The sequence below is a fragment of the Talpa europaea genome (genome assembly GCF_964194135.1).
Source record: "Talpa europaea genome assembly, chromosome: 4".
In the NCBI taxonomy this organism is placed as follows: Eukaryota; Metazoa; Chordata; class Mammalia; order Eulipotyphla; family Talpidae; genus Talpa; species Talpa europaea.
This window is the reverse complement of record NC_140070.1, coordinates 109,101,728-109,124,608: the sequence shown is the minus strand read 5'-3', so window position 1 is coordinate 109,124,608 and position 22,881 is coordinate 109,101,728. Positions and strand designations below refer to the sequence as shown.

General features: G+C 39.6%; 1 protein-coding gene across 1 annotated transcript in view; it reads right to left on the bottom strand.

The window, feature by feature from the left end:
* Positions 1-22,881, bottom strand: part of ATP13A5 (ATPase 13A5) — a gene marked incomplete at both ends in the record, with an annotated part of 96,935 nt that overhangs the window by 1,184 nt on the left and 72,870 nt on the right. Inside the window, 7 exons of the mRNA XM_084232214.1 lie at positions 1,099-1,179; positions 3,275-3,363; positions 5,313-5,515; positions 7,183-7,357; positions 16,577-16,649; positions 18,897-18,993; positions 22,665-22,774. Of these exons, the coding sequence (XP_084088340.1) occupies positions 1,099-1,179; positions 3,275-3,363; positions 5,313-5,515; positions 7,183-7,357; positions 16,577-16,649; positions 18,897-18,993; positions 22,665-22,774 (828 nt within the window). The remainder of the gene's footprint in view (positions 1-1,098; positions 1,180-3,274; positions 3,364-5,312; positions 5,516-7,182; positions 7,358-16,576; positions 16,650-18,896; positions 18,994-22,664; positions 22,775-22,881) is intronic.

Below are 22,881 nucleotides of genomic sequence, written 5' to 3'. Positions count from 1 at the left end.
ATAAGCAATATATCTTCAAAGACAGTCTTTCCATCTTTGAACACTAGAGTCTAGTGTTTTACCATGTACATAGTATTATACTGAACACATTCATACATGTAGGTTTTACTCTCTTTTTGGGTTATATTTTATTTTATTTTATTGTTAAAGATTTATTTATTCATGCATACAGAACTGGAGTACAGGCCGGAGGTGGGGGGTGGTGAGAGGATTCACCAGAGACAGAGTGGGGAACAGAACAGACAGATTGAGTGAAATACACTGCTGAGGGGAGCAGCAGGTGAGTCAGGATAGGTCTGCTGCACCATGTGGGTTGCTCCCTGGCCGGGAATCGAACTCATGCTGCAGTGGCTTCAGATAGCTTCATACGCTGCGTCTTAACTCCCTGCGCCTCTAGGGAGGCCCCTTTTTTTGGGTTATATTTTAAATATAGTCTCAAAAATGGAGTTCTGTAGTTGAAGTGTATGAGAAATTTTATGGCCATTGAATACAATGAGATGTGTGTGTTTTGGTTAATCCCTTTTCCCAAAGAACTTATAATTCAAGAATCCTTTCTTAACAGTCTTAAAAAAACAGTGCCTGAACCTTTCACTGTGTAGGTAACTCAGTTAGTGACACTGAGTAGAAGAGAAATGCTGTAGGGAAGACCTTCAAGGGTAAGAATTGACTAGAATGAGCAATGGTGTCCTTTCTCTCTTCATTAAGGAGGCTCCCCTGAAGACAGTTCTTTACTCTGAAAGGTTGCATTGAATATTAGAGCTGGAAGGTCACCAGGACTAGTCTAGTCTCTACTAGATTATTGAGAATATGAGGATAGTACAATACAATGCCTCATGGAAGGCAAAATTAAAGTTCACTTAATGTTTTACTTCTAAGCTACAGCTACTTTCAGCATTCCTATGCAATCTTCAAAGAATTTAAAATTATTCTCCAAGGAATTTCCCCCAAGGAGAAGATGTATATATTTTACAAACCCTCCATAGCTATCATTTTTGAAGAGGAAATGGTTGCTCTATAAATTGAACATCTTTTGAAAATGAGACCTTTCATTTGTTTATCTCCCCAGAAAAGTAATAAGCCATCTAGAAGTGACATTACCTCCACAAAGAAGGCCACACAGAATTGGGTGAGGGCTGCCATCAAAATGGAAACTCTCCATGATGTTATGGTTGGGATGAACTATTAAAAGAGAAATGTCACCATTATACTTTATATTCCTTCCACTATGAAAAAGGGTAAATTAATTATTCCATTTGCATATTTGTGACAGCTCTCTGGCCCTGGGGGGTGGCATTCTTTTCTCCACTTTACAGATGAGGAAGTCAGTACCTGACCCAAGTACTCAGAGCCAGTAACTTAATGGCAGAACCAGAAATCAGACAAGAACCGACTGCCCTATACTCTCTCTTCCCTATTCTGATTAAGGTTATTTCAATGCAATCCTTTGTCATCACCCCCAGCCCCCACCAGAGTGAAGACAGCCTTTCTCAGGGCTGTGATATACAGCACCCTGGGTGTGAGGGGTATCTGGAGTCTAAGATATGGCAGTGGACAGATCACAATGGAGAACCTGGCCATTTCTCCCAGCTGTCACAACCCTGACCTGGGAGGTAACTTCTTCATCCATTAGCCTGGGAGACATCTGTCATACTGATTGTAATTATTTGCTGACGTGATGGTCTTTCCTCCTAGGTCTGAACTACTTGAGAATGGTCACCTCATCTTACTTATCTTTGAGACCTCAATCCCAAGCATGCTCTGCAACTTCCATAATGTTTCATAAATGCTGAATGGACTAGGTTTCACTAACTGCATCTCCCTCCATAATATCTCTGTTCACACATGTAGCCTTCAGCCATCATCTAATTAATCTGTTTAAATTGTCTTGCTAAAGAACCTGCTGAGATATCTTCAAGGACTCCCTGTTGCTCTCAGCATCAAGTCCAGACTTCATGACTGTCTTCGTCCATCCAAGCCTTCCTCACGCTCCACAGTATGCTGCCTCATTCTTAGCCAAACTCCCAGGTGTTCTGTGAAACAAGCCTTGCTTTTGAATTTTATCTCTGCCTCTCTACAATCATTTGCATTTCCAAGACAAAATAACCTGTTCATCCTTTCTGCTTGTGTTTGGACTGTTTTACTGGTTGGAAAAATCCCAACTTCTTAGCTAGCAAAATTTAGGCTATCCTTCTAGATCCCAATCTACCAGCATGACCCCCCCATGTTAGCCACAGGTCACAGTGCCAGCTCCTCCTTCTTATGTCCTTCCAGCTCCTCTTTATACTCTTGTCCAGCACAGCAAGATTCCAGGGGCCACGCCATCATTTCACTTGGGTGTGGTATGGCTTCACTACAGAACTATAGCTTGGAGGTCAGAAGTCAATCCTTCCCTTTTATTTCTCCCAGAATGTTAGGTCCAAGAATGGGTTTAGGACCTCCCTGGTGGTGCAGCAGTTGAGCGCTGGGTTGCAAAGCTGCCCGCAGGCTCTGCAGCGCCAGTTCGATCCCCGGCCGCTGGGCGAGGGTTCCACATGGCATGCAGACCTCTCCTGCCGCCCACTGCTCCCTTCAGCAGTGTACTTCATCACTCTGCCTGTTCTACTCTCCACTCTGGCTCTGGTGAATTCTCTCACCCTCCCGCGCTTCTGACTGTACCCAGTACTTGTATAAATGAATAAATCTTTGGGGAAAAAAAAAAGAATGGGTTCAATAATCTCTTAATGAATTTACTTTTACTCCAGAGCACCTAGAATCAAATGCTGTCCACTGAAACACAACTCCTTACATCAGTCTCAGACAGAGTATGACTAACCTTTCTGATGACTTTTTCTTACTCCTCACAGCTCCATTCTAAAGGATTTCTACTGAATGTTTAAAAAAAATCAAACTCGAAGTATTAATTATTGTAGTAATATAGAATCAATTCAAAATGAATCTTACTGTATTAGTAAGGAAGATAATCATATTCTAGTAACCTCCATAAAGAAGTCACCTCAAGTGATAGTATACAATGGAAGAATAAAGTACCTAACATAGTAGTTCAGGTATGAGCCAGGTAAATGTGCCCAACTGATAATACTAATAATGTGAAAACAATAAGAGGTCTGCATATGGGAGGTCCAGAAATGCTATTTGCCTTTCGAATAAATGGGAATGGCCTCACATATTCAGTGGTCAGAGAGAAGATGGTAATAGCTGACTTTCAAATTATAATGCAGGTACAGCAACGTCACATAAGTGTGTCATGCCAGACACACACATGAATGGTACTTACCTCCATTCCATGGTAAATATCTTGAAAATCAGAAAACAGAATGAAAATTGTGAGGCCCAAGGCAGATATCAGCAGAAATGAGAATATATCTGAAGAAACACCAAACATTATTTTTAGATATGGAAGGAATGTTTCATATTATTTGGCACACACTGCAGAATTGATACTCTGTGTTGGGCAAATACTGAATACATCTTCAGATGTTTTGATATATCTTCATATGTTTTAAAATATGCTCTAATGCTTATACAACAAAGGTGATAGCACAAAATCTTTCCTTGAAAGGCTGGGTGTAGAAAAGTGCTAACCAATTGTTATTCGAGTAACCCCAGGGAACTGGGTCATCCTAAGTGACCAGTCCATGGAAATGGTCACCAGGGAGGCCCTGATGCTTTGTTTCTGTTTAACTAGTGAGCTGTTCATTTATGGATCAATAGTCAGTACTCTTGACAGTGCCTCATTCTTCTTTGTTGCCTGAAGAATAAAGTGCAAGAGTCTTCAATGGACATTCCAGACTTTCCACAAACTGGGTCTAGCCTTTCTAAACTGCTCTCTGATTGCTCTTTCTGGTATGTGCAGGAGAGCTAGGCCACAATCCTTTCTAGCTTCCATACTTTTGTTCACAAGATACCATGTGTAGATATACTTTCCTGCTATGGCACATGCAATTTTTTTTTTTTTAACAATCCAGTTCATACCACTTTCCTTTTAAAAAACCCCTACTCACCTCTTCCAAAGGTTTATTTCATATGGTGTATATCACCCTATGTTTTGTAGCTTCATCTATGTACCAATTAGACTGCAACCACTTGAAAGTGACTTTTTATCTGCTTCTCTGGGACTCAGAACTTAAAAGGCAAGTGAGGAACAAGCATGCACATTTTTTGGGTTCTTTTTCTCCATTCTGTCCAAATGTTTTATCTGGGGGTGACAAATTTCCCAGGATGCACTGTACCAACATCACTGCTATTACCCCCTCCACCCCACGAACTCCTGTGTCCTTGAGAATTCTTAGGTGCTTTGGAGAGGGTAACTTAGAGATGCTTTTTGATAGGACTAACTTATAGGTCAAAACAGTAGCATTTTACCAGTGTTGCCATAACATAAATGATTCTTACACTCCTGAATTTTATAAAACAGTTTTCTCTTACAGGTCTCTAACTTACTTATTCCAGTGCTGATGCTCTACTGACCCCAACTCAGTATAGATCTATAAAATCAAAAAGAAATAAAGGCAACTGCCCCTATACAACAGCCCTACACCCACCCTCCTGTTCATCTATGTTCATTACATAAATATTATACAGAATATAATACAAGTTATATAAATAAGCAAATCATAAATATATGCATATAGGTATAAAAAAGTATATATGCATATAGGCATTCCATCAAGTTGAGGAATAAGCAAAAGGAAAATTAAATAACAAAATCTGGGAAACCAGTGACTAGCTGGGTAAACTAAATTTTACAAAAAAATGATAATCAATCTGATTTTGTAATGAGAAAATAATTTTCTATTAAAGGCAATGGGAAAAATATCACACAGAAACAGCTCATATTTAAAAATAAGAAAAATAACACCAATCCATTACAAAATAGATTAAAAATGCAAATAAATAATTCCACGAAAAGAAATGGTGAATAATATGAAAATATGTTCATTGTCACTGATGATCAAGGAAATGCACAAAATAATTAACGTAATTAACACAATATTCTTAAGCTATTCAGAGGTCAACTTTTTTTTTTTTTGGTATTGGTTATAAAGCCTTTAACAAAATATCTTGACAGATATGTGTGCTTAAAGTCATTCTTAAAGACTAACTTTAGGAGACTACTCTCCTACTCTTGTGTTTATCTGCAAATGGCACTGTTTCTAGCCATGGGCTCTCCAACTTACAAAGGTTAAAATTAAATATTAAATTTTAGAGAAATACAATTGTTTCATTTTCAAACACCCCATCAGTGGACTGAAACTCTGGGGACCTTCAGGGAGTGGAAAAATATTAGAAAAGAAAAACTTCAAATACTTAACAGTTTGTGTAGATAGGTTTTCGAAATGGTTTTCCCTTAGAAAAGATGAATGCTACTGTGATACAGTTGATGGTGGTGATGGGCCACAGCGTGGTATTCTCAAAACTTAAAATTGAAGTGGACAACACAGTTGCATTCCCAGTCTGGTTACTTTCCAAACTCAAGTTCATGGAGAAATTACTTCGGTTGGTCAGATAGCACTCACTACAAGAGAATCAACAGTGTCTATGAGACTTCTTATTCTATTTTTTCCAGTTGGCAGGGGAAAAATAGTTAACCACTAACATGCTGAGACATTGTGATTTATCTCATACCTATTTGGTCTTTACTCATGGTTTCTGGCTTACAGTTCCCCAAAACCTTGGCATTTCTTAAATGTCTAGAGTGATGAATGTTTTTTGATATGTATGCGAGGTTACTTTTGGAATTACCCGGGGTGGGGTTTTAGGTAATAGTAAGGTTGGGGGCTTAGGATGGTGGCTAGGAAAATCAACCAAGTAATTGGAGGATTGAAACTTCCAGTCCCACAGACAGACACCCCAGGAAACAGAACAGAATTGGAGCTTGAGTTCACTTGCCAATGGCCAATGAATTAATCAACCAAGCCTAATTCAAAAAACCTCCATGAAAAATCCCAAAGGGAGGTGACACGTGGAGATTGTGAGCAACAGTGCAGCATACCTGGTAAGGATACTAACATCATGCCCTTTCCCTTATCTTGCTCTATGCAAATCTTCTAATTAGGTGTTCCCAAATAATACCCCATATAGTAAATTGGTGATCTAGCGAGTAAATGGGTTCCCTGAGTTCTGTGAGTGTCTCTAGGAAGTGAATTGAATATGAAAAGGGGATCCTGGGAATCTCTGATTTGACAGCCAGTCTGTCAGAAGCACAGGTGTACCTGGGCTGTGCCTGTGTCTAAGGATGAGGACAGTTTTGTGACATAAAATGAGTGTCCCCTCTCCCCCATTCTTCCTGGTGCTGCGTTTAGTTCATTGTTTCGCACTTATCATTTACACATTTTTATTTCCCAATCCTGGGATGAAAGTTCCTTGAATATAGAATTTTTCTTTTGGTTTTATTATTTTGTTTTACCCAAGTTTACAACAAACCTTTAGGACTTAGCACAGAGGGTCCACACTGTATTTGCTCAGAAAAGTATGTTTCCAATATGAGCTCCCCTAGTCCTGACTGATCGATTTACAATGATCATTTTTTAAAATAATCAACCCCATAACTAGTTTTCATCAGCTTTTTCATTCAGTTAGAAACTTTTAAATTATTGTGACAATAGTTCACAGTTCAGCTTCATTTTTCAAGCATAACTCAAATGCAGTGCTCAAGTGTCATCATCCCTGGCTCCCTAGAGTTCAGAAATGTACCTTGCATCTAGTAGGTATTCAGTTAATGTTTGCTGGATCAACTGATGAAATATACAATTATAAGTCACAAAGCACTCTTGCACAAAATACTAGATAGCCTCAATTATTGAATCTAACACCAAATGTATCCAATCTAATATACTTATATTGCAATAAGAAAGTTGAGGTTAGAATGGCAGAGTGGGCCAATGATAGAGTGAAGATGTCCTGGAATTCTCTATCATCCTACTATTGGCTATTCCCTGTCATTTCTTAGATTCCATTACAACTTTACTTCTCTGAGTACATTCCAATTTGGAAAAAAAAATCTGATGTTGAATGGAAAATTGTTTCTATATTCCAAGTAATATTTGAATTTCTGAATTTTAGAGACAGAGCTTTTGTTAATTAAAATTTTAGGGTATATATTACAGTCAAGTTGTACAATGTCCTTGAAGACTCATTGTATTACCTTCAGAAAAGAAAAAAAAACTAAGAACTGATCTTTACCTGTATCTGTAGACCTCACAGTACCAGGGCTGCTGCTTCACATAGAGAAATGCACAGGTCTGCACGATCAATGTGAAACAAGTATTCAGAAAGACTGACAGCAGCAAAGGGGGTGAGAGGAGCTGTCCTGCCGGGCGGTACGGAGCCAGCTTTGGATAGGCATGGGTTGAACTCACTGAAAGACAAATGCATTTTTTTCCTGTTAGGATTTCACCTTTGAGAATAAAAGATAGAGATGTATTTTATCTTGAGTCTTGCAAAAGGACTGCAGATTCAGCAAACATGACCTGAGTGTTTGCATGGAGGAAAGCACATTACCTAGATGTGCATCCAGTTATACCAACCTTTGTCTTTTCTGTGCATTTTGCGAATGTTTTCTCCATAAGGATGGCAGTACTATTATCTCTCCATGATGATGAGAAAGTGGAGCATTAGGATGAGTAGGGTAAGAAGACATCTATATAAACTAGGAATCTCTTTTAAAGCCCTCACTGTATAATTCATTCTCCAAGCATGTCAGTGTGCTGGGACAGATGCTAACAATGTGTTCTGTTCCCTTCTGGATAAGAGTATAAATGGAAGACTTCAGGTGCACATTAAGAATTGGTTAAGAAAAAAACTCATAAAAAAATCTTGCTTCCAGATAAAAAATTTTTTGTTATCCTAGGATATGTTTAAAATATAAAAGGGCTGTCAACAGACAATGATTGGACAGCTACCAAAAAAAAAATTTCAACCTTCTTAGAAGTCATATGGTCTTAGAAGCTGATAAACTTCTCAGGACATAGCAGAAAAGAAACATAGGAAGATCAGGAATTACAAATATCACATTTAAAGGTTTGTATTCATATCTGTCATTTCTTACCTCTTCATAGCTTATCACTGGTTTCCATGATACAAGGAAGAAAGTAGGCCCTGTATACATAAGGTTATGTTTGTACATTTAGGGGGAGGATGGTGAAAAGTGGGTGTGTAGTTTAGGATGGAAAAAAGTCTATAATAGGTCTTTAGTTTGTTCAATATGTGTTATGAGGTAATCACATAAACTCTCTTGTTCTTCATTTTATTGGACTGTTCCTGGGAGTTTCCTTGGAATATAGAATTTGACTAGCCTTTATTCCCAGCACTTTTGATAAATCTTCTTAACTCATGATTTCCTGAGTTGATAGGCATGTTTTTGCTCTTCATGGTGGGCCTTGATTGTTTATGATAACAAAATGACTGATGGTGGTCCTGAGATGAATTGTTCTCATGAGATAAGTCAGAATGGAGATGGACCATCCCAAAAATACCAAGTGTGTGATTAGAGAGATGGGACTTTGAGCCATATAATATCAGTACAACCTTCAAAGAGAGGAGGAAAGCTTCAAACACACGGTCAGTGAGTCAATCAGTCAGGCCTATGTAATGAAAAACTTCAGACATGCAAGGTCACGTGGGTTTCCCTATTTGGCAATATTCTGCATATTGTCACACATTGATGTGCCAGGGAGGGTGAAGCAAACTAACTCCCCAGGGAGGAGGGAATGGAAGTGCTATGTTCAGGACCCTCCCATACCTTGAGCTACGTGTCTCTCTGGTTAGCTCTGATTTATATCCAGTTGCTACAATAAAACCATTAATTATATATATAGCACTTTCCTCATGTATGTGAACTGTTAATGTGAATTACTGAATTTATTGAATACAACAAATTTGTAGCCAACTCCCCAGAAAAGCTGGTGGCAGGGGGACCCCTGAACTTACAGCAGGTCTCTGAAGGAAAAGCAGTCTTAGGGAGGCTGTGCCTTTAATAACTTGTGAACTTGGGGTAGCTTAGGGTAGCTGGTGTCACAAATCACTGCATGGTCACACAAAATGTGGATGAGTTCAAGGTGGATGACAGGTAATAGGAGACTGTGCTCTGGGTCACAGAAGAGAGAAGCTGGATTCTCTCTGCCTCCAATCAGGGTAGTATTGGCCAGAGTTCATCAAAGTATGTAGGGAATTGAGAAGGATAACTGCCTCTCTGTGTCTGGACTTTCTCTCTTTGATCTTCTCTTTCTCCTGCCATTTCTGTTTAATCTTTTATATGGGACTGTAGAAGTTTGAATTAGTGGCCTCATCATGGCAGATTGCAGTTTACTATCCCTTAATTTTCACTTTCACTATCTGCTGTTCTCTGCCTGAAAGGTAATCAGAGGTTTGAGGCCTGCTTGCACAGCCAGGTTTGCTTGCTGACTCAGCCCTCTGTGATCTGCAGGGAGAACTGCTCAGGTCTGTCCATTCAACCTGCCCCACAATGAAAAATGTACAGCACACCTGAACCAAAGCCATGGTCTACATCAAAACCAACTAATTGATATCTTCAAGGAGAGTGGCTCAGCTGAGCCCACTGAGATGTCAGCTGAATGACAACCTACAGAGCCATGAGGGGTGTTGTGAGCCATTGAGTTTTGGGAGACAGTTTGTTATGGAGCATTATTGTGGCCATGGCTAGTTGTTAGGGTCAATATTTAAATAATATTTTTAACTTTTCCACATTAGAAATTACTAATACTTTCTGACAGGGAATCTGATTCAAGCAATAAATGTATATAAAAATAATGACTCCAATTTAGAGCTCCTACTAGGTCCAGAGGCTATACTAAATATTTTACATATATTTTTTAAGTATCATTTTAGTTGAGGTAACATTGGTTTACAACACTTTATGCTTTCAGTGCATAGGCTGATACCCCATCAGGTGTATATTGCAACACCCAGCACCCAAGCACCCATAACCGTTCACTATTTAGACCACTGGGCCCCTCTGTACTTTTCACCTACCCTCTCTCCTCTGCTTCTGTTAGCCTCAATTTTGCAGTCAGATTTCAAGCATTTACATAAACATTGTCTCTTAAAAAATTTCATCTCCGGGCCTCCCCAGTTACGCAGCGGTTGAGCGCTGGGTTGCGAAGCTGCCCGCAGCCTCTGCAACACCGGTTCGATCCCCGGCTGATCCCCAGCCCCCGGAGGAGGGTCCCACATGGCGCACAGACCTCTCCTGCCACCCACTGCTCCCCTCAGCAGTGTACTTCAGTCCTTCTGCCTGCTCTGCTCCCTGCTCTGGCTCTGGTGAATTATCTTACCCTCCCACGCATCTGACTGTACCCAGTGCTTGTATAAATAAATAAATCTTAAAAAAAAAATTTCATCTCCTTTATATCATCTCCTATAAAGTAGGTGAATAACCTGAGGTTCAGAAAAGCAGAATGCCTTGCTTAAAGACCCACAGTTAATGAGTGACATGAGCTCAAGTCTGTCAGATTGTGAAGTCCCATGTTCCCCCCTCTCTAGCATACTGTGGCAGTATGGATCTCATGAACTAGAAAGAATAAAATGAGATGTCCTGAAATATAAGCTTGAATAGCAGTGTTGTTTATCAGAAGCCAGAGGAACTTTCCTGAACTGTCCGGTTGCCTTAAAATGATGATGATATATGCTATCAGATTGCATGCAGAGGAATGAAAACTTGTGAAATATTATATTTTATACAGAATTAATCATTCCCTTCTCTGAGTTTCCACAGCACATTACTCATACTGCCGCTGTAGTGCGAGGTGTCTTGCATTAAATCTGGCTGTTTACACATGCGCTCAGCAGACTGTGAGCCCCTGAGGGAAAAAGCCCTGTCTTACTCCACTTTCTGTCTCTTGCTGAGCACAACACAGTGCCTGCTAGGTGAGTAGACTTCGTAGTTGTAAATTCTATCCTCAAAGTATAGTTTTTTACCATTTGGATGTAATGTAGCTGTACTTCTCCTAAATCGTTGGCTTATTTTGTCGTAAGTCATGTAAGTCAAATTTCAAGAGGCTCATTAACCCACCTAAAACTACCAGCAACATTTTGAATGTGCTTCATGAAATTTTTTTAAAGTGAAAAAGATTGATCTCTTCCATGAGATTTTCCAGGAGGACCAAGACCCAGAAAGAGTTAGGAGTCTGAAGCACTAACGGGGTTTATGTAAAAGATCTTATTTATGTGGTGGATGAATGACCCCCAACAGCCTCCTCCTCTGGACACTACCTCTCATGTGAAGTGACTGACCTAAATGGAGCTGAATTACAGAACCCCACCTTTCTTCACAGAAAAGATTGGCCTAGGGCAGGCATCTTATCCAAGCTAGGTCGATATATTTTCTCTCCAAAATATATTAATAAAAGAGAGACTGAGCTAATTAGCTATGGGAAGTCAAGCAGAAAGGGACAATGCCCAAATGGTGGACATGTTCAAGGTGAATGAGTAGAGGTCAGATCAAAACAGTGAGAAGAGAAGGGGGGAAAAGACAGCCCTTCTCAGATGCAGATGTTTCAGAGTTTCTGTTCTCAGATTTTTAAAAGATACATTTACATTCTTCAATATCCCCCTTGCTCTATTTTCTGATTTAATTTAAGTGTATCTGTTGAAGAGAATAGAGGTATAATTAGAACAACTCTATTTCAAGATGGTTTCTATAAGTATTAGAGGTAAACTTGACTTCCAAGTACATATTTTCCTAATTTATCTCCCTGATTTCATCTTACTTTTCTTCTTGACTTTACCCTCAATGTATTATGTCTTATTGGCTGCCTTTGTATTTTGGCTTAAAATTTTGTGGGAACAATTCAGGATGTATATAGATAAGCATGTAAATAAGTTGATTATGCATGTGTTGTCATTGTCTTTTTCCCATATTAATCTAGGTTTAAGGCTGAAGACTTGAACTGGGAACCTAGATAAGCAGGCCCCTTGCTAAAAGTGATTTTACATTGATTGTCCAATCAAATTATCTCTTAATAGCTACAGATGGATGTCCATGGTTTTCAGGCTGGCAGTCAAGTTTCTGTGACCTAACTCATATTTTCATATTCTACCTCTTGCTATTTCTTTTCATATACCCTACAGGGTAGTCAAATTGAAAATCTCATGGCCAGCATTTACCAGCTCTCTCTTGTTCTTGCTTCTAACTTCTAAACTGAAATGCCCCCTTTTCGGTAAATGATATTTGAAAACCTACCCACCCTTCCTATTTTTGGTGCAAATATTACTTCTCCTGTGAAGACATCTCTAGTATCTCTTTTCTCCAGTTCTGTCTCCTCCTTATCTCCAGAATATCATAAATAATCTATCCTTTCTCTGGATACCCAAAGTACCTGCTGCTTTCTGGTAATCTACTACTTTAGATTTGAATTTCATTCATCCAAGTATGTGAATGCCCCATTAAACTCTCAACTTCATCGATCAGCCTTTTTATGCCCCTGGGTACCTATGCGTCTAACACAAATTATTATAGATGAACACTTATCTAAGAGGTTATTGATGGGACATTTCCTTTTGTCTAAGGGATGCTTCAGAATCTTATTTGAGGACAGTTAATGGTAAGTGCTGATTTAATGTAAAAAGAGATGATTGACATTCCCCATAATACCTACTAAAAGGGATCCCTACTGGACTTTTACACAGCCCAACTTTACCTATGTACAGACTATATATAAAGGAAAGCTTTAGGATTATCAAAAATCATTTAAAGGGAATTGTTAGAAGCAGCAAAAACTGTGGCTTTCTTCCCAGAGTTGCTGCAACCCAAATGAGGGAGGTAATAAAACAACTCCAGGAGACACTGCATTTTTTTAAGAAGTGGGGTAGAGGCCTGAGTTGCAGGGAGTGAGAAGATTCACCAGAGTCAGTGGGGAGCAAAACAGGCAGATGGACCAAAACACACTGCTGAGGGGAGTAGGGGGTGAGACAGGAGAGGTCTACTGCGCAATGTGGGTCGCCCCCTCCACCCCCTGCCCCGGCAGGCCAGAGATCACACTCGCGCTGCAAAGGCTGCAGACAGCTTCACAGTGCTGCACTCAACCCCCTGTGCCACCAGGGAGGCCCTTGCAGTGGTTTTGAGAGTTTTCCCCCACTTATTTCCCTGTTGCAATAGCGGGGGCGGGAGCAGCAGCAGTAAGAGCTGGTAGCTATCTGGTAGCTCAAGTAGAAGCTATGGAAACTGACTAGGCTACAGGAATCCTCCCAAAGGGGCTATCTTCTGGGGTAGCATGCCCCACAGTAGAAAAAGGCTTTGTGGTATGTGCCACTGGAAGGCAGTTGCCAAAAGGAATCCTGAGGGGTAAGCAGGAAAGAGCAACACACAGGTAAGGCAATGGTCTAGTCCAGGTTAATATATAGGTCTGGAAAATTCAAGAACTCACCTATAAGCCCCGTGTGCATTACCTGAATTTAAATGCCTGCCATTTAGCAGGCACTTGGCAGAGAGAACAATAATACCCCACCTAAGTAAAATGCCCTTTGGTCTTGCCCTCATTCCCTGAAGCAGGGTTAGAGAGTAGGTTACACAAAGAAAGTAGAGACCATGGCCTTTTCCCCCATTGCTTGCCCCAAGCAATAGGTCAGACTTGATTTAGGGCAAGAAAAACTTTAAAATGGATGAAAACACCAAATGTTAATTTTGAACTTTTCATATCTAAAGATAAGAACATTTTAACCCCTCGACTTGATCCAGAAATGACCTGCCTATAGAATGGCTGTATTTACAGGTATGGGGAAACAATCATGTTTAAAGGCAATGGGTTAAATATAAAATCTGTTGTCTATTTCTTACCTTTACCAATATAGTCTATTTACTGAACCACTACACATTTTTTTAGTAATTGGATAAATATTGTCATTCTGATAAAGCATTCTGCTTTTGATTTGCCACCTTCTGAGACTTTTTTCTACCGCTGGTAACAATGGTCCTGCCTTAAGTCATTCCAAGTCTCCCTCTGAGCCCACTGTGAGATGAAAGACTAAATTTCACAGGGTGACTAACTGGCATGAAGGTCAACAGGCTAATGACATGAGAAAGAGTAAAGTAAACCCATCACGTGGAACTCAAATTAATAACCAATATGGAATTAAGTGTAAAAGCTCAAAATCACTTCCTCAAGGTCAACTAACAATTCCAAGGTAAGATTAGGGCTATCACTCGTGTTTTTGGAATTCTAATCAAAGGGTCTACTTGCATATAGTCCACTTCTCTCCAAGGAAGTCATCACAAAAGAAGAAAAAGAGGACAGTGCAGAGTCTATCATTCATCTTGTCATGAGTGTTTACAGTGTGAACTGCCCTGTGTTGTACACTGCATATGCTTCATTTTATCTAAGCCTCATGATCCTCTAAGGACATGTCCTATAAGGAAAGTATTTATTTATGAATAATTAACCAAAGATTTTAGAAAGGCCTTCACCTTCATGCTACTGCCTGCTAACTTAACTCTTGGATTCCCCTGGTCTTCTTTTTTAATTTTAGCATCATTGACCATGTTCACAAATAAAGCATGCAAATCGCTTAAAAATATGCAACACTACAGAAGCAATATCAGTGATTCAAAATTATCCAGCCATGTGAATATTAATAATACATAAAAACATCTTCATGGGCTATGACTAGAGCTTTCAACCCTGAGATTCAAAATTGATACTACTTATATCTTTGACACTGGTAAATTTTGTTATTAGGTTGATATAATAAATGACTTCAATATCAGTTTTAAGATGCTATAAGACATTCTCAGGGTTATTAATATCTTCCATTTCTTGGTGTTTTATCTGTTATTTTTCTTTTTTTTTTTTTTTTTTCAGCTTAAAATATTTTTTTTTTTTATAAATTTTATTGTTATATTCCCCATACAATTGCAGCCCCCCATTCTGACCCCAATCCCTCCCCTCCCGCCCCCGCCCCCCTAAAAGTGTCTCTGGTTCATAGTTTTTTGTTGATTTTGATTTTCACTTTCTTATAGTTATTCATTTTCCTGGTCCCTTATTTAAGTTTTCTAGATTCCTGCTATGAGTGAGACCATCCGGTATTTTTCTTTTTCTTTTTGGCTTATTTCGCTGAGCATGATCCCTTCCAGCGCCATCCATGTTGCAGCAAATTGCATGTGTTTATCTTTTTTGAATGCTGAGTAATATTCCATGGTATATATGTACCACATCTTCTTGATCCAGTCATCTATTTTTGGGCATTTGGGTTGTTTCCAAAGCTTAGCTAATGATAAAGGACTGATCACAAAAATCTGCAAAGAGCTGATGAGACTCAACAACAACAAAGAAAATAATCCAGTCAAAAAATGGGCAGAAGAGCTTAAAAGAAACTTCTCTGAAGAGGAAATGCAAATGGCCAACAGGCATATGAAAAAATGTTCAACATCACTTGTCATCAGGGAAATGCAAATCAAAACTACCATGAGATACCATCTTACACCAGTGAGAATGGCACATATTAAAAAAACTAGCAACAACAAATGTTGGCGAGGGTGTGGAGAAAAAGGAACTCTTCTGCACTGTTGGTGGGAGTGCAAACTGGTCCAACCACTGTGGAAAGCTGTGTGGAGATTTCTGGACCTACTAAACATAGAGCTTCCATATGACCCAGCAATTCCACTCCTAGGTTTTTACCCAAAGGACACAGAAACATCAATTCCAAAGAACACCTGCACCCCTATGTTTATAGCAGCACTGTTTACAATAGCTAAGCTTTGTTATTTTTCTTTTTTTTAAAGATTTATTTATTTATTTATACAAGAACTGGGTACAGGCCAGATGCGTGGGAGGGTAGAGGATTCACCAGAGACAGAGCGGGGAGCAGAACAGGCAGACTGATGAAATACACTGCTGAGGGGAGCAGCTGATGCAACAGGAGAGGTCTGCCGCGCCATGTGGGACTCTCACCTCTGGCCAGGATTGAACCAGCGCTGCAGAGGCTGTAGACAGCTTCACAGCACGGCGCTCAACTGCCTGCACCACCAGGGGGGAGGCCCTCTGTTATTTTTCATAACACTCCTCATTGTTGAACATAGAAAAAACAAAATCCTGCCATTCTTTTTTTTTTTCTTCTCTCTCTCTGTTGAGGCAGTCACCTTACTCACTTATTAAGAGCTAGTATCAAGCCCTGAGTTCTTTGATAGGTAATACTTTAGTGTCATCTAGAAGGGAGGAAATGAGCAATAGTCATTCTAAGCCACACCTTGCTTTTGAGAGAACTCTCCTGGAAGAAAACACTAGCATTTGTTCTCACACATCACAGACCTAGCACAACTTTGGTTTCTCATCAATGTAAAGCATAGCTGAAAAATGGAAAGTGACCTTTGGGTTTTAAAATTTTCCCTTTCCAGTTTCCTAGTACTTTTTCAATATACCAGATATAAGCCTATAAAAAATTCATACAATTTTAAGAGGTGAAAACTATTTGCTATAAAGAGGACTTCAAGCCTGAACTTACCCCCAAAACCACGTTCAAAAAAATTCACAGGTGGTGAGATTTTAGTAGTTAAGGTGCATCTTCTCAGAAGTTCTTATTTGCACATTACTAGAATTTCATGGACAAATACAAATAAAGAGCTTACTTGTTAAACAGACCATCAAGGTAATGGCTACATCTTGCATGAGATACTGGTAATTCCCAAAGAGTTGTAGTTGCTGAAAAGAAAAAGAAAAAGAAGTGTGGCTTCTACTCTGATAGCCTTTTTTTTTTTTTCATTTAACTCTTTTAGAAAGTAGTCAGGAAGCAAGCATTATTTTTCTCCCTACTTTGAAAAAAAAAAAAAAACTGGTATGCCTAAAATCTTTAGCATCTCATTGGACAGAATGAAACAAAATTACTATTTTCCCAGCATTTAAGTTAATTTCATTGAGAGTCATTGAGTTGGGAAACCCCTGCTAATTTGCCACAATAATTCTTTCTGGTAGCTGCAATTTCAGCCTGGACAGATGAATTTTCAACATTAGATACCAAAGCCTGAAAGTTCTGCTGGGAACTCCAAACATTGAAGTGAAAGCCTCAAATCTTTTAATAGGTGTTTCTTTCCATCCTTACTCATGGGTTAAGTTCACAATATGCTTCTTGCCAAGTCCATTTAATTTCACGACCAAGTAAGTGTCCCAAGGAAGTCCATTGCAGACTTTAATTTGGCTGCTTGCCTTACTAAGGTTTGTGTGTTTGCACAGATGTAGAACTTCTAAAGTCACATTTATGGAGTTGCATTTAAATACAAGCATTTTAATACAAAAGCCAAATCCTTACTCTGTAGGAAGTTGCATTGCAATATCTTTTGCAACCAGGTATTTATCTGCTATGTAGTTATAAACTGAGCACTCAATTATAATCTAGTTCTGATCAGATTTATGCAAAGAAAAGGTATTTCCAGACTTTTAGAAGGTAAATCAAAACCCCAGAAAATTCTGGGTGAAATCCTGGGAATGCTCTTATTTAGATCTAGACCATTCGAGTAAGTGACTTCAGAGTGGACTATGGTTCCAATCTTATCCATGAAGACTTGGGAACTGAAGTAATGCTTTCATATTTTTTTTAAGATTTATTTTATTTTATTTTTATTTACTTACTTATTTATACAAGCACTGGGTACAGTCAGAAGCGCGGGAGGGTGAGAGAATCCACCAGAGCCAGAGCGGGGAGCAGAGCAGGCAGAAGGACCAAAGTACACTGCTGAGGGGAGCAGCGGGCGGCAGGAGAGGTCTGCATGCCATGTGGGACTCTCCTCCGGTGGCCAGAGAGCAGCTGGGGATCGAACCGGCGCTGCAGAGGCTGCAGGCAGCTTCGCAACCCAGCGCTCAAACGCTGTGCCACCGGGGAGGCCCTGCTTTTATATTTTTGAGAGGTAACAAATGGTCCTTTGTTGTCCCTCCCTCCCTACAATACTTTCTCTGTCTTCTTCCTCAAAATATGCAGGCTGATGTGGAAGAGTGAGAAATTTTCAAAGTCAGCTTTAATTGTCATTTTAGGAGCAAAGCTTTCACAGAATTATGGCAGACATTGGATATCAGCCAACCTGACATCCTACAGGTAGATAAAAACTTGGCCAAGGGCAAGACCTAATTGTTTATAGTAATAGAAACAAAACTTGGATCCAGTTTTCCTGACTCCTAACCCAGTTTCTGTCTGCTCCTTAGCCCTCTGAGTGTATCCCTTGCGAGTAACCCACCAGTTGCGAGAGTTTATGTTCTCATTCACCTCTCAAATGTCCCAGGAAGCAGTAAGGCAATTCCCTTGAAGTGTTCCCTAAACCTGTTGGATCAGCTTATTGTAGAGCAAGTTATGCCTGAGTTAATAAAGATAATTTTGTTTGCATGCACATTTCTTCTGTAGAGCTAAATAATTCTTTAATGATTATTTTTAACATTTAATTTTAAGAGTCTTTTAAAAGTATTTAAATAATTGCTAATCCTTTACAAATGACATGTCTAAGAACATGGTTCTGGGCAAACTCAGAAATATAGCTCTAGTGTGGGAGTTTTTATAGCTTGTGAGTCCTTCAAAGTCAAATTCAACTTCTTCCTTTTATCTCCTCTTAGTCTTTTGCCAAAAATATTCCACAGTTGGAGCCTGATCCATTTCCTGCTGCGTTATTTTTAGGATGCTCTAAATCTCTGTTCATACTTCTAATGAAGAAATAGAGGCTTGAAGAGGTCAACTGTCTCAGGTTATCAGGAGAAAATGATACTCCTAGAAAAATGATCCAAATCTATTTATTTCCAGCTCCATCTGCCCTGCATAGTTATACCAAGTCCCCAAGTTTATAGCCATCTATTTTAAGAAATGTCACTTATTTAGAAAACATTAAATCCTTTGTAGGAGATACACCCCAAAGAATAAACCAGGGAATTAAAATGCAATTAGAACTGGGAAGAAATCATTGTGGTCCATACCCAATAGAGCAGTGATGTACCAATAAACTGAATTATGCCGTACATGGTCAGATACTTAAATACCCCAAAGGATGAAACCAGTGCTGCTCGGCCTTCTCTGCTCAAAAAAAAAAAAAAAAATGTTATATATGACTTACATATCCCAGCTTCTTTCATATTACAAAGAGTTCAATTTTAATAACATGTTGATATACATTTATTTAGTCACTGACTCATCCTCTCAATAATTTATTTAATTATTCATTCAGTAATTCATTCTCTCCTTCGATCATTACCTCACCCAGTGATTCATATACTCATTTTTATTCGGGGCTTATGAGGTACTAGCATTATATTAAGGGTCATAGGTGATATTAAATGATTCAGGCACAGACTTTATTTTTAACAAATTTTCAGTGAATTCCCAGATTAACAAACACACCCTTAAAAGCTCTAACTTAACAAATAGATAATCTCCCCTCTAAAATATTCCTTGTGAGCTGTTATTCTGTGAAGTAAAGCTTGGTTGGGCGGTGGCTTATGACATGCCAAGGACAGCATGAGTGATAGAATTAAGGGGAGAGCAAGGAACATGGCAAAGGAGCCTCCTTTTGCCAAGGCAGAAGAAAACCCACATGTTCCTCATGTCTTGTCCCCAATGACTTGGACACTTGTTCAAAAACTGTCAACAGAACAGGGACATGAGCAGGAAAACCTGAAAAGTCAAACTTATAACCACTTTGCCTCAGATGAGAAGGGTCAGGGAGAGATGGGCCAGGATACTCTGGGCTGATGTCCTCTACCAGATAAATAGCATTGCCATTTGTTTTCAACACAGAGGGTAGAGCAGAAAGACAAGTTGAGAAGGGACAAGCATGCAAAGGCTGGATCTTTTTTGGCATAAACTTTGTGTTTGCATTTTCTTTTCTGTAGTTATATACATTTCTAGGAAAACTAAGACACCTAGATTCAAAGGAGAGTGGAAAAAACCATTCTAAGAAAAGCATAGGGCCTCCCCTTGTGACACAGGTGGTTGAGTGCCGCACTGTGAAGCTGTCCGCAGCCCCTACAGCACGGTTTGATCCCGGCCAGCCGGCGAGAGTCCCACATGGTGCAGCAGACCTCTCCTGTTGCACCCATTGCTCCCCTCAGCAGCGTATTTTGTCAGTCTGCCTGTTCTGCTCCCTGCTCTGTCTCTGGTGAATCCTCTCACCCTCCCGCGAATCTGGGCTTTACCTGGGTTCTTGTATAAATAAATAAATCTTTTTAAAAAAAAATAAAAGAAACACATAAAGGATGTTTGCATGGGCCTTCAAAATTACTGCTATTCCTCATGATTATAAATTAAAAAAACTCACGTGTTTATTTATGTATTCCACAAATATCCACTGAATGTTCTGATGTACACAGTTTAGTACTAGGCACAATGATATAAAAATAAGGTACAGTTCACCCCCTAAAGGAATTGAACACTAACAAGAAACCAACCATGTTTCAAAGGATAAAAATGAAAACCTGTGGCTCTGGACCTGTGCATCTAATACTGTTCTTCATTGACCCTCTGGAAGATGTTTTCTCAAGAATAAATTTGCATCCAGGATGGCATGGGTAAAATGAGCCTAGCAGAGCTGAACCATATCTAATTTTTATGAATCCCTGAAATATAAAAGCAAAGAGTTTTTACCCTGAAGTCTTACTAAACCATCTGCCACTAGAGAAATTTTCCATCATGACTTGTATTTCAAAACAGTATATTGCATTCATAAATGCATAGAAACATGTGTAAGAGAAAGAGCATCTAAAGTTCAAATGCCACTGGTTTTTGGATGGATGAAATTGGCACTTTGTGCAACCACACTGGAGTTTAAATTCCCTATGCAAGACCTTCACACCTGGTGCAACAGCTTGAGCTCCACAATCTCCACTGAGAAACCTCCAATCCAAATGGTCTCTAGGACCCTGCACTCTCCAGTTAAAACCCTGTTTCTACAAGTGTTTCTCCATTCCCCTCACCTGGAATTTGCTTCCACCTGCTTTCTGTTTATATAATTCCTAGCCATCCTCAAGTTGCAACTTCTCTGCTGAAACCTACCATACTGGTTTGAATTATCACACTTAACTACAGGAATAATTACTACAGTTTTGAGATGTTACTATATTTAAAGCTAATTTATTGAGCATCTCTCACATCAGTCAGAAGATTCTCTGTTTAGGATTATATCTATTGCTATGTTTATCTCTATCCTTTACTGCAATGTTAGGCCTCTAGGGCAAGCCTCCACCACTTTCTTTTTTTTTTTTAAAGATTTATTTATTTATGCATACAAGAACTGGGGTATAGGCCAGAGGTGTGGAAGATGAGAGGATTCACCACAGACAGAGTGGGGAACAGAACAGGCAGATTGATGGAAATTCACTGCTGAGGGGAGCAGAGGGCGAGTCAGGATAGGTCTGCTGTGCCATGTGGGTTGCTCCCTGGCTGGCGGGGGATCAAACTCATGCTGCAGAGGCTGTGGACAGCTTCATAGGTTGTGTCTTAACTCCTTGCGCCACCAGGGAGGCCCCTCTGCCACTTTCTTAATCCACATTTCCAAGTACAATATTTCAACAGAGCTCCAGGAGTTGTTGCTGCTGGAGAGCAGGAACCAGGGTGAAGGCCCCAAGCACTTTCATTTTGTAGTCATTATGACATGAACCTGGATTAAGGCAATGGGGAGAGCGAGGAAGTGCTTGGAGAGACTCTCTGAAAGACAAATCAGTAAAACATAATATCTGAGTGACTAGAGATGAAGAAGAGGCAAGAGTTAAAAGCACCGTGAGGCTCTGCCCCTCAATGATGAAGGGCTAAATTATCCTCAGAAACAGGGAACATGGAAATTGGAAAGAGCAGCTGCTCTGGAGACAGGGCAGGTGTTTTGGTCTGAGTGTGGAGGAGGACAGCAGTGCAGGCAGCAGTGGTCAGGGAGACGTCCAGCTGACTGGCTAATATGAGTCAGACGGGGGCATGGAATTTCAGTGAATGAATCCTTCATCTAGCTTTCTGCTCAGAGGCACCACTGGACATGCTGGGAACTTTATCACTGACTCTTGTATGAATCTCAAGACTTGGTAATTTTTTCCAGATCACTGGCATTGAAGATGGTCCAGAGTTACCCCAGGGTATTATATATAGGAAGCAATAGGAATAAGATTTGTGAACAAAATGTGAAATGTAATGTTTCATTCTTAGCTACATTTAAAATAAATAGAAATGAGATGAAAAATGAGAATGGAGCAGAGGTAAGGGGGTGAAGCAGTTATATAAGGAAAATAAAGTTTTTAATTCCTTCCCCTTCCCTAGCCATGGCAGTCAATTGTAAACTCTTTCATGTAATCTTTTATGGACACTCACTAATTTATATTTTGGCAACATAACCCTATTTGGGGAAGCTATCTCATGGAGTGCCCCCTTTCTGTTTCTTTACCCTTTCTCAATTCTTGAAAAAAGGGCACCAGGAAAATCCAACATACAAAATTGAAGAGAAGTTGGAAATGCAACCTCTTTTTAAATATTAACTTGAACTTTTGACTGTTGATACAGTCATTTATCCTTTAAGGATTAACAAAAGTCACTTTTTTTGACCTTTACTGGTATTCTCAAACAGCATTGATGGTGCCCTTATTGGTGTGCTAATAGCACTTTGAGTATATCTCTGTTGTAGCATTTACCACTTTAAATTATAGTTGAATTCTGCCTGTCTCGAGAAACAGACAATGAACCCACCAGTCAAGGGGAAAGAAGTGGCTTACTTGATGAGATGAGGCACACACTCGATGTTGGCTATTTTCGAGGTGAAAGGGGATGCCACGGATGCCTCCTGCTCTGACAGCGAAATGCCCGCATGAGCCATTTTCAAAGCCTGGAATAATAAATCCATGTTACTCCATGACTCCTGAAGTCAGGCTCTAACTATTCAAAAACCACAAGGCTATTCTTGACATTACAGAGTTAGAACACTGTGCCTGT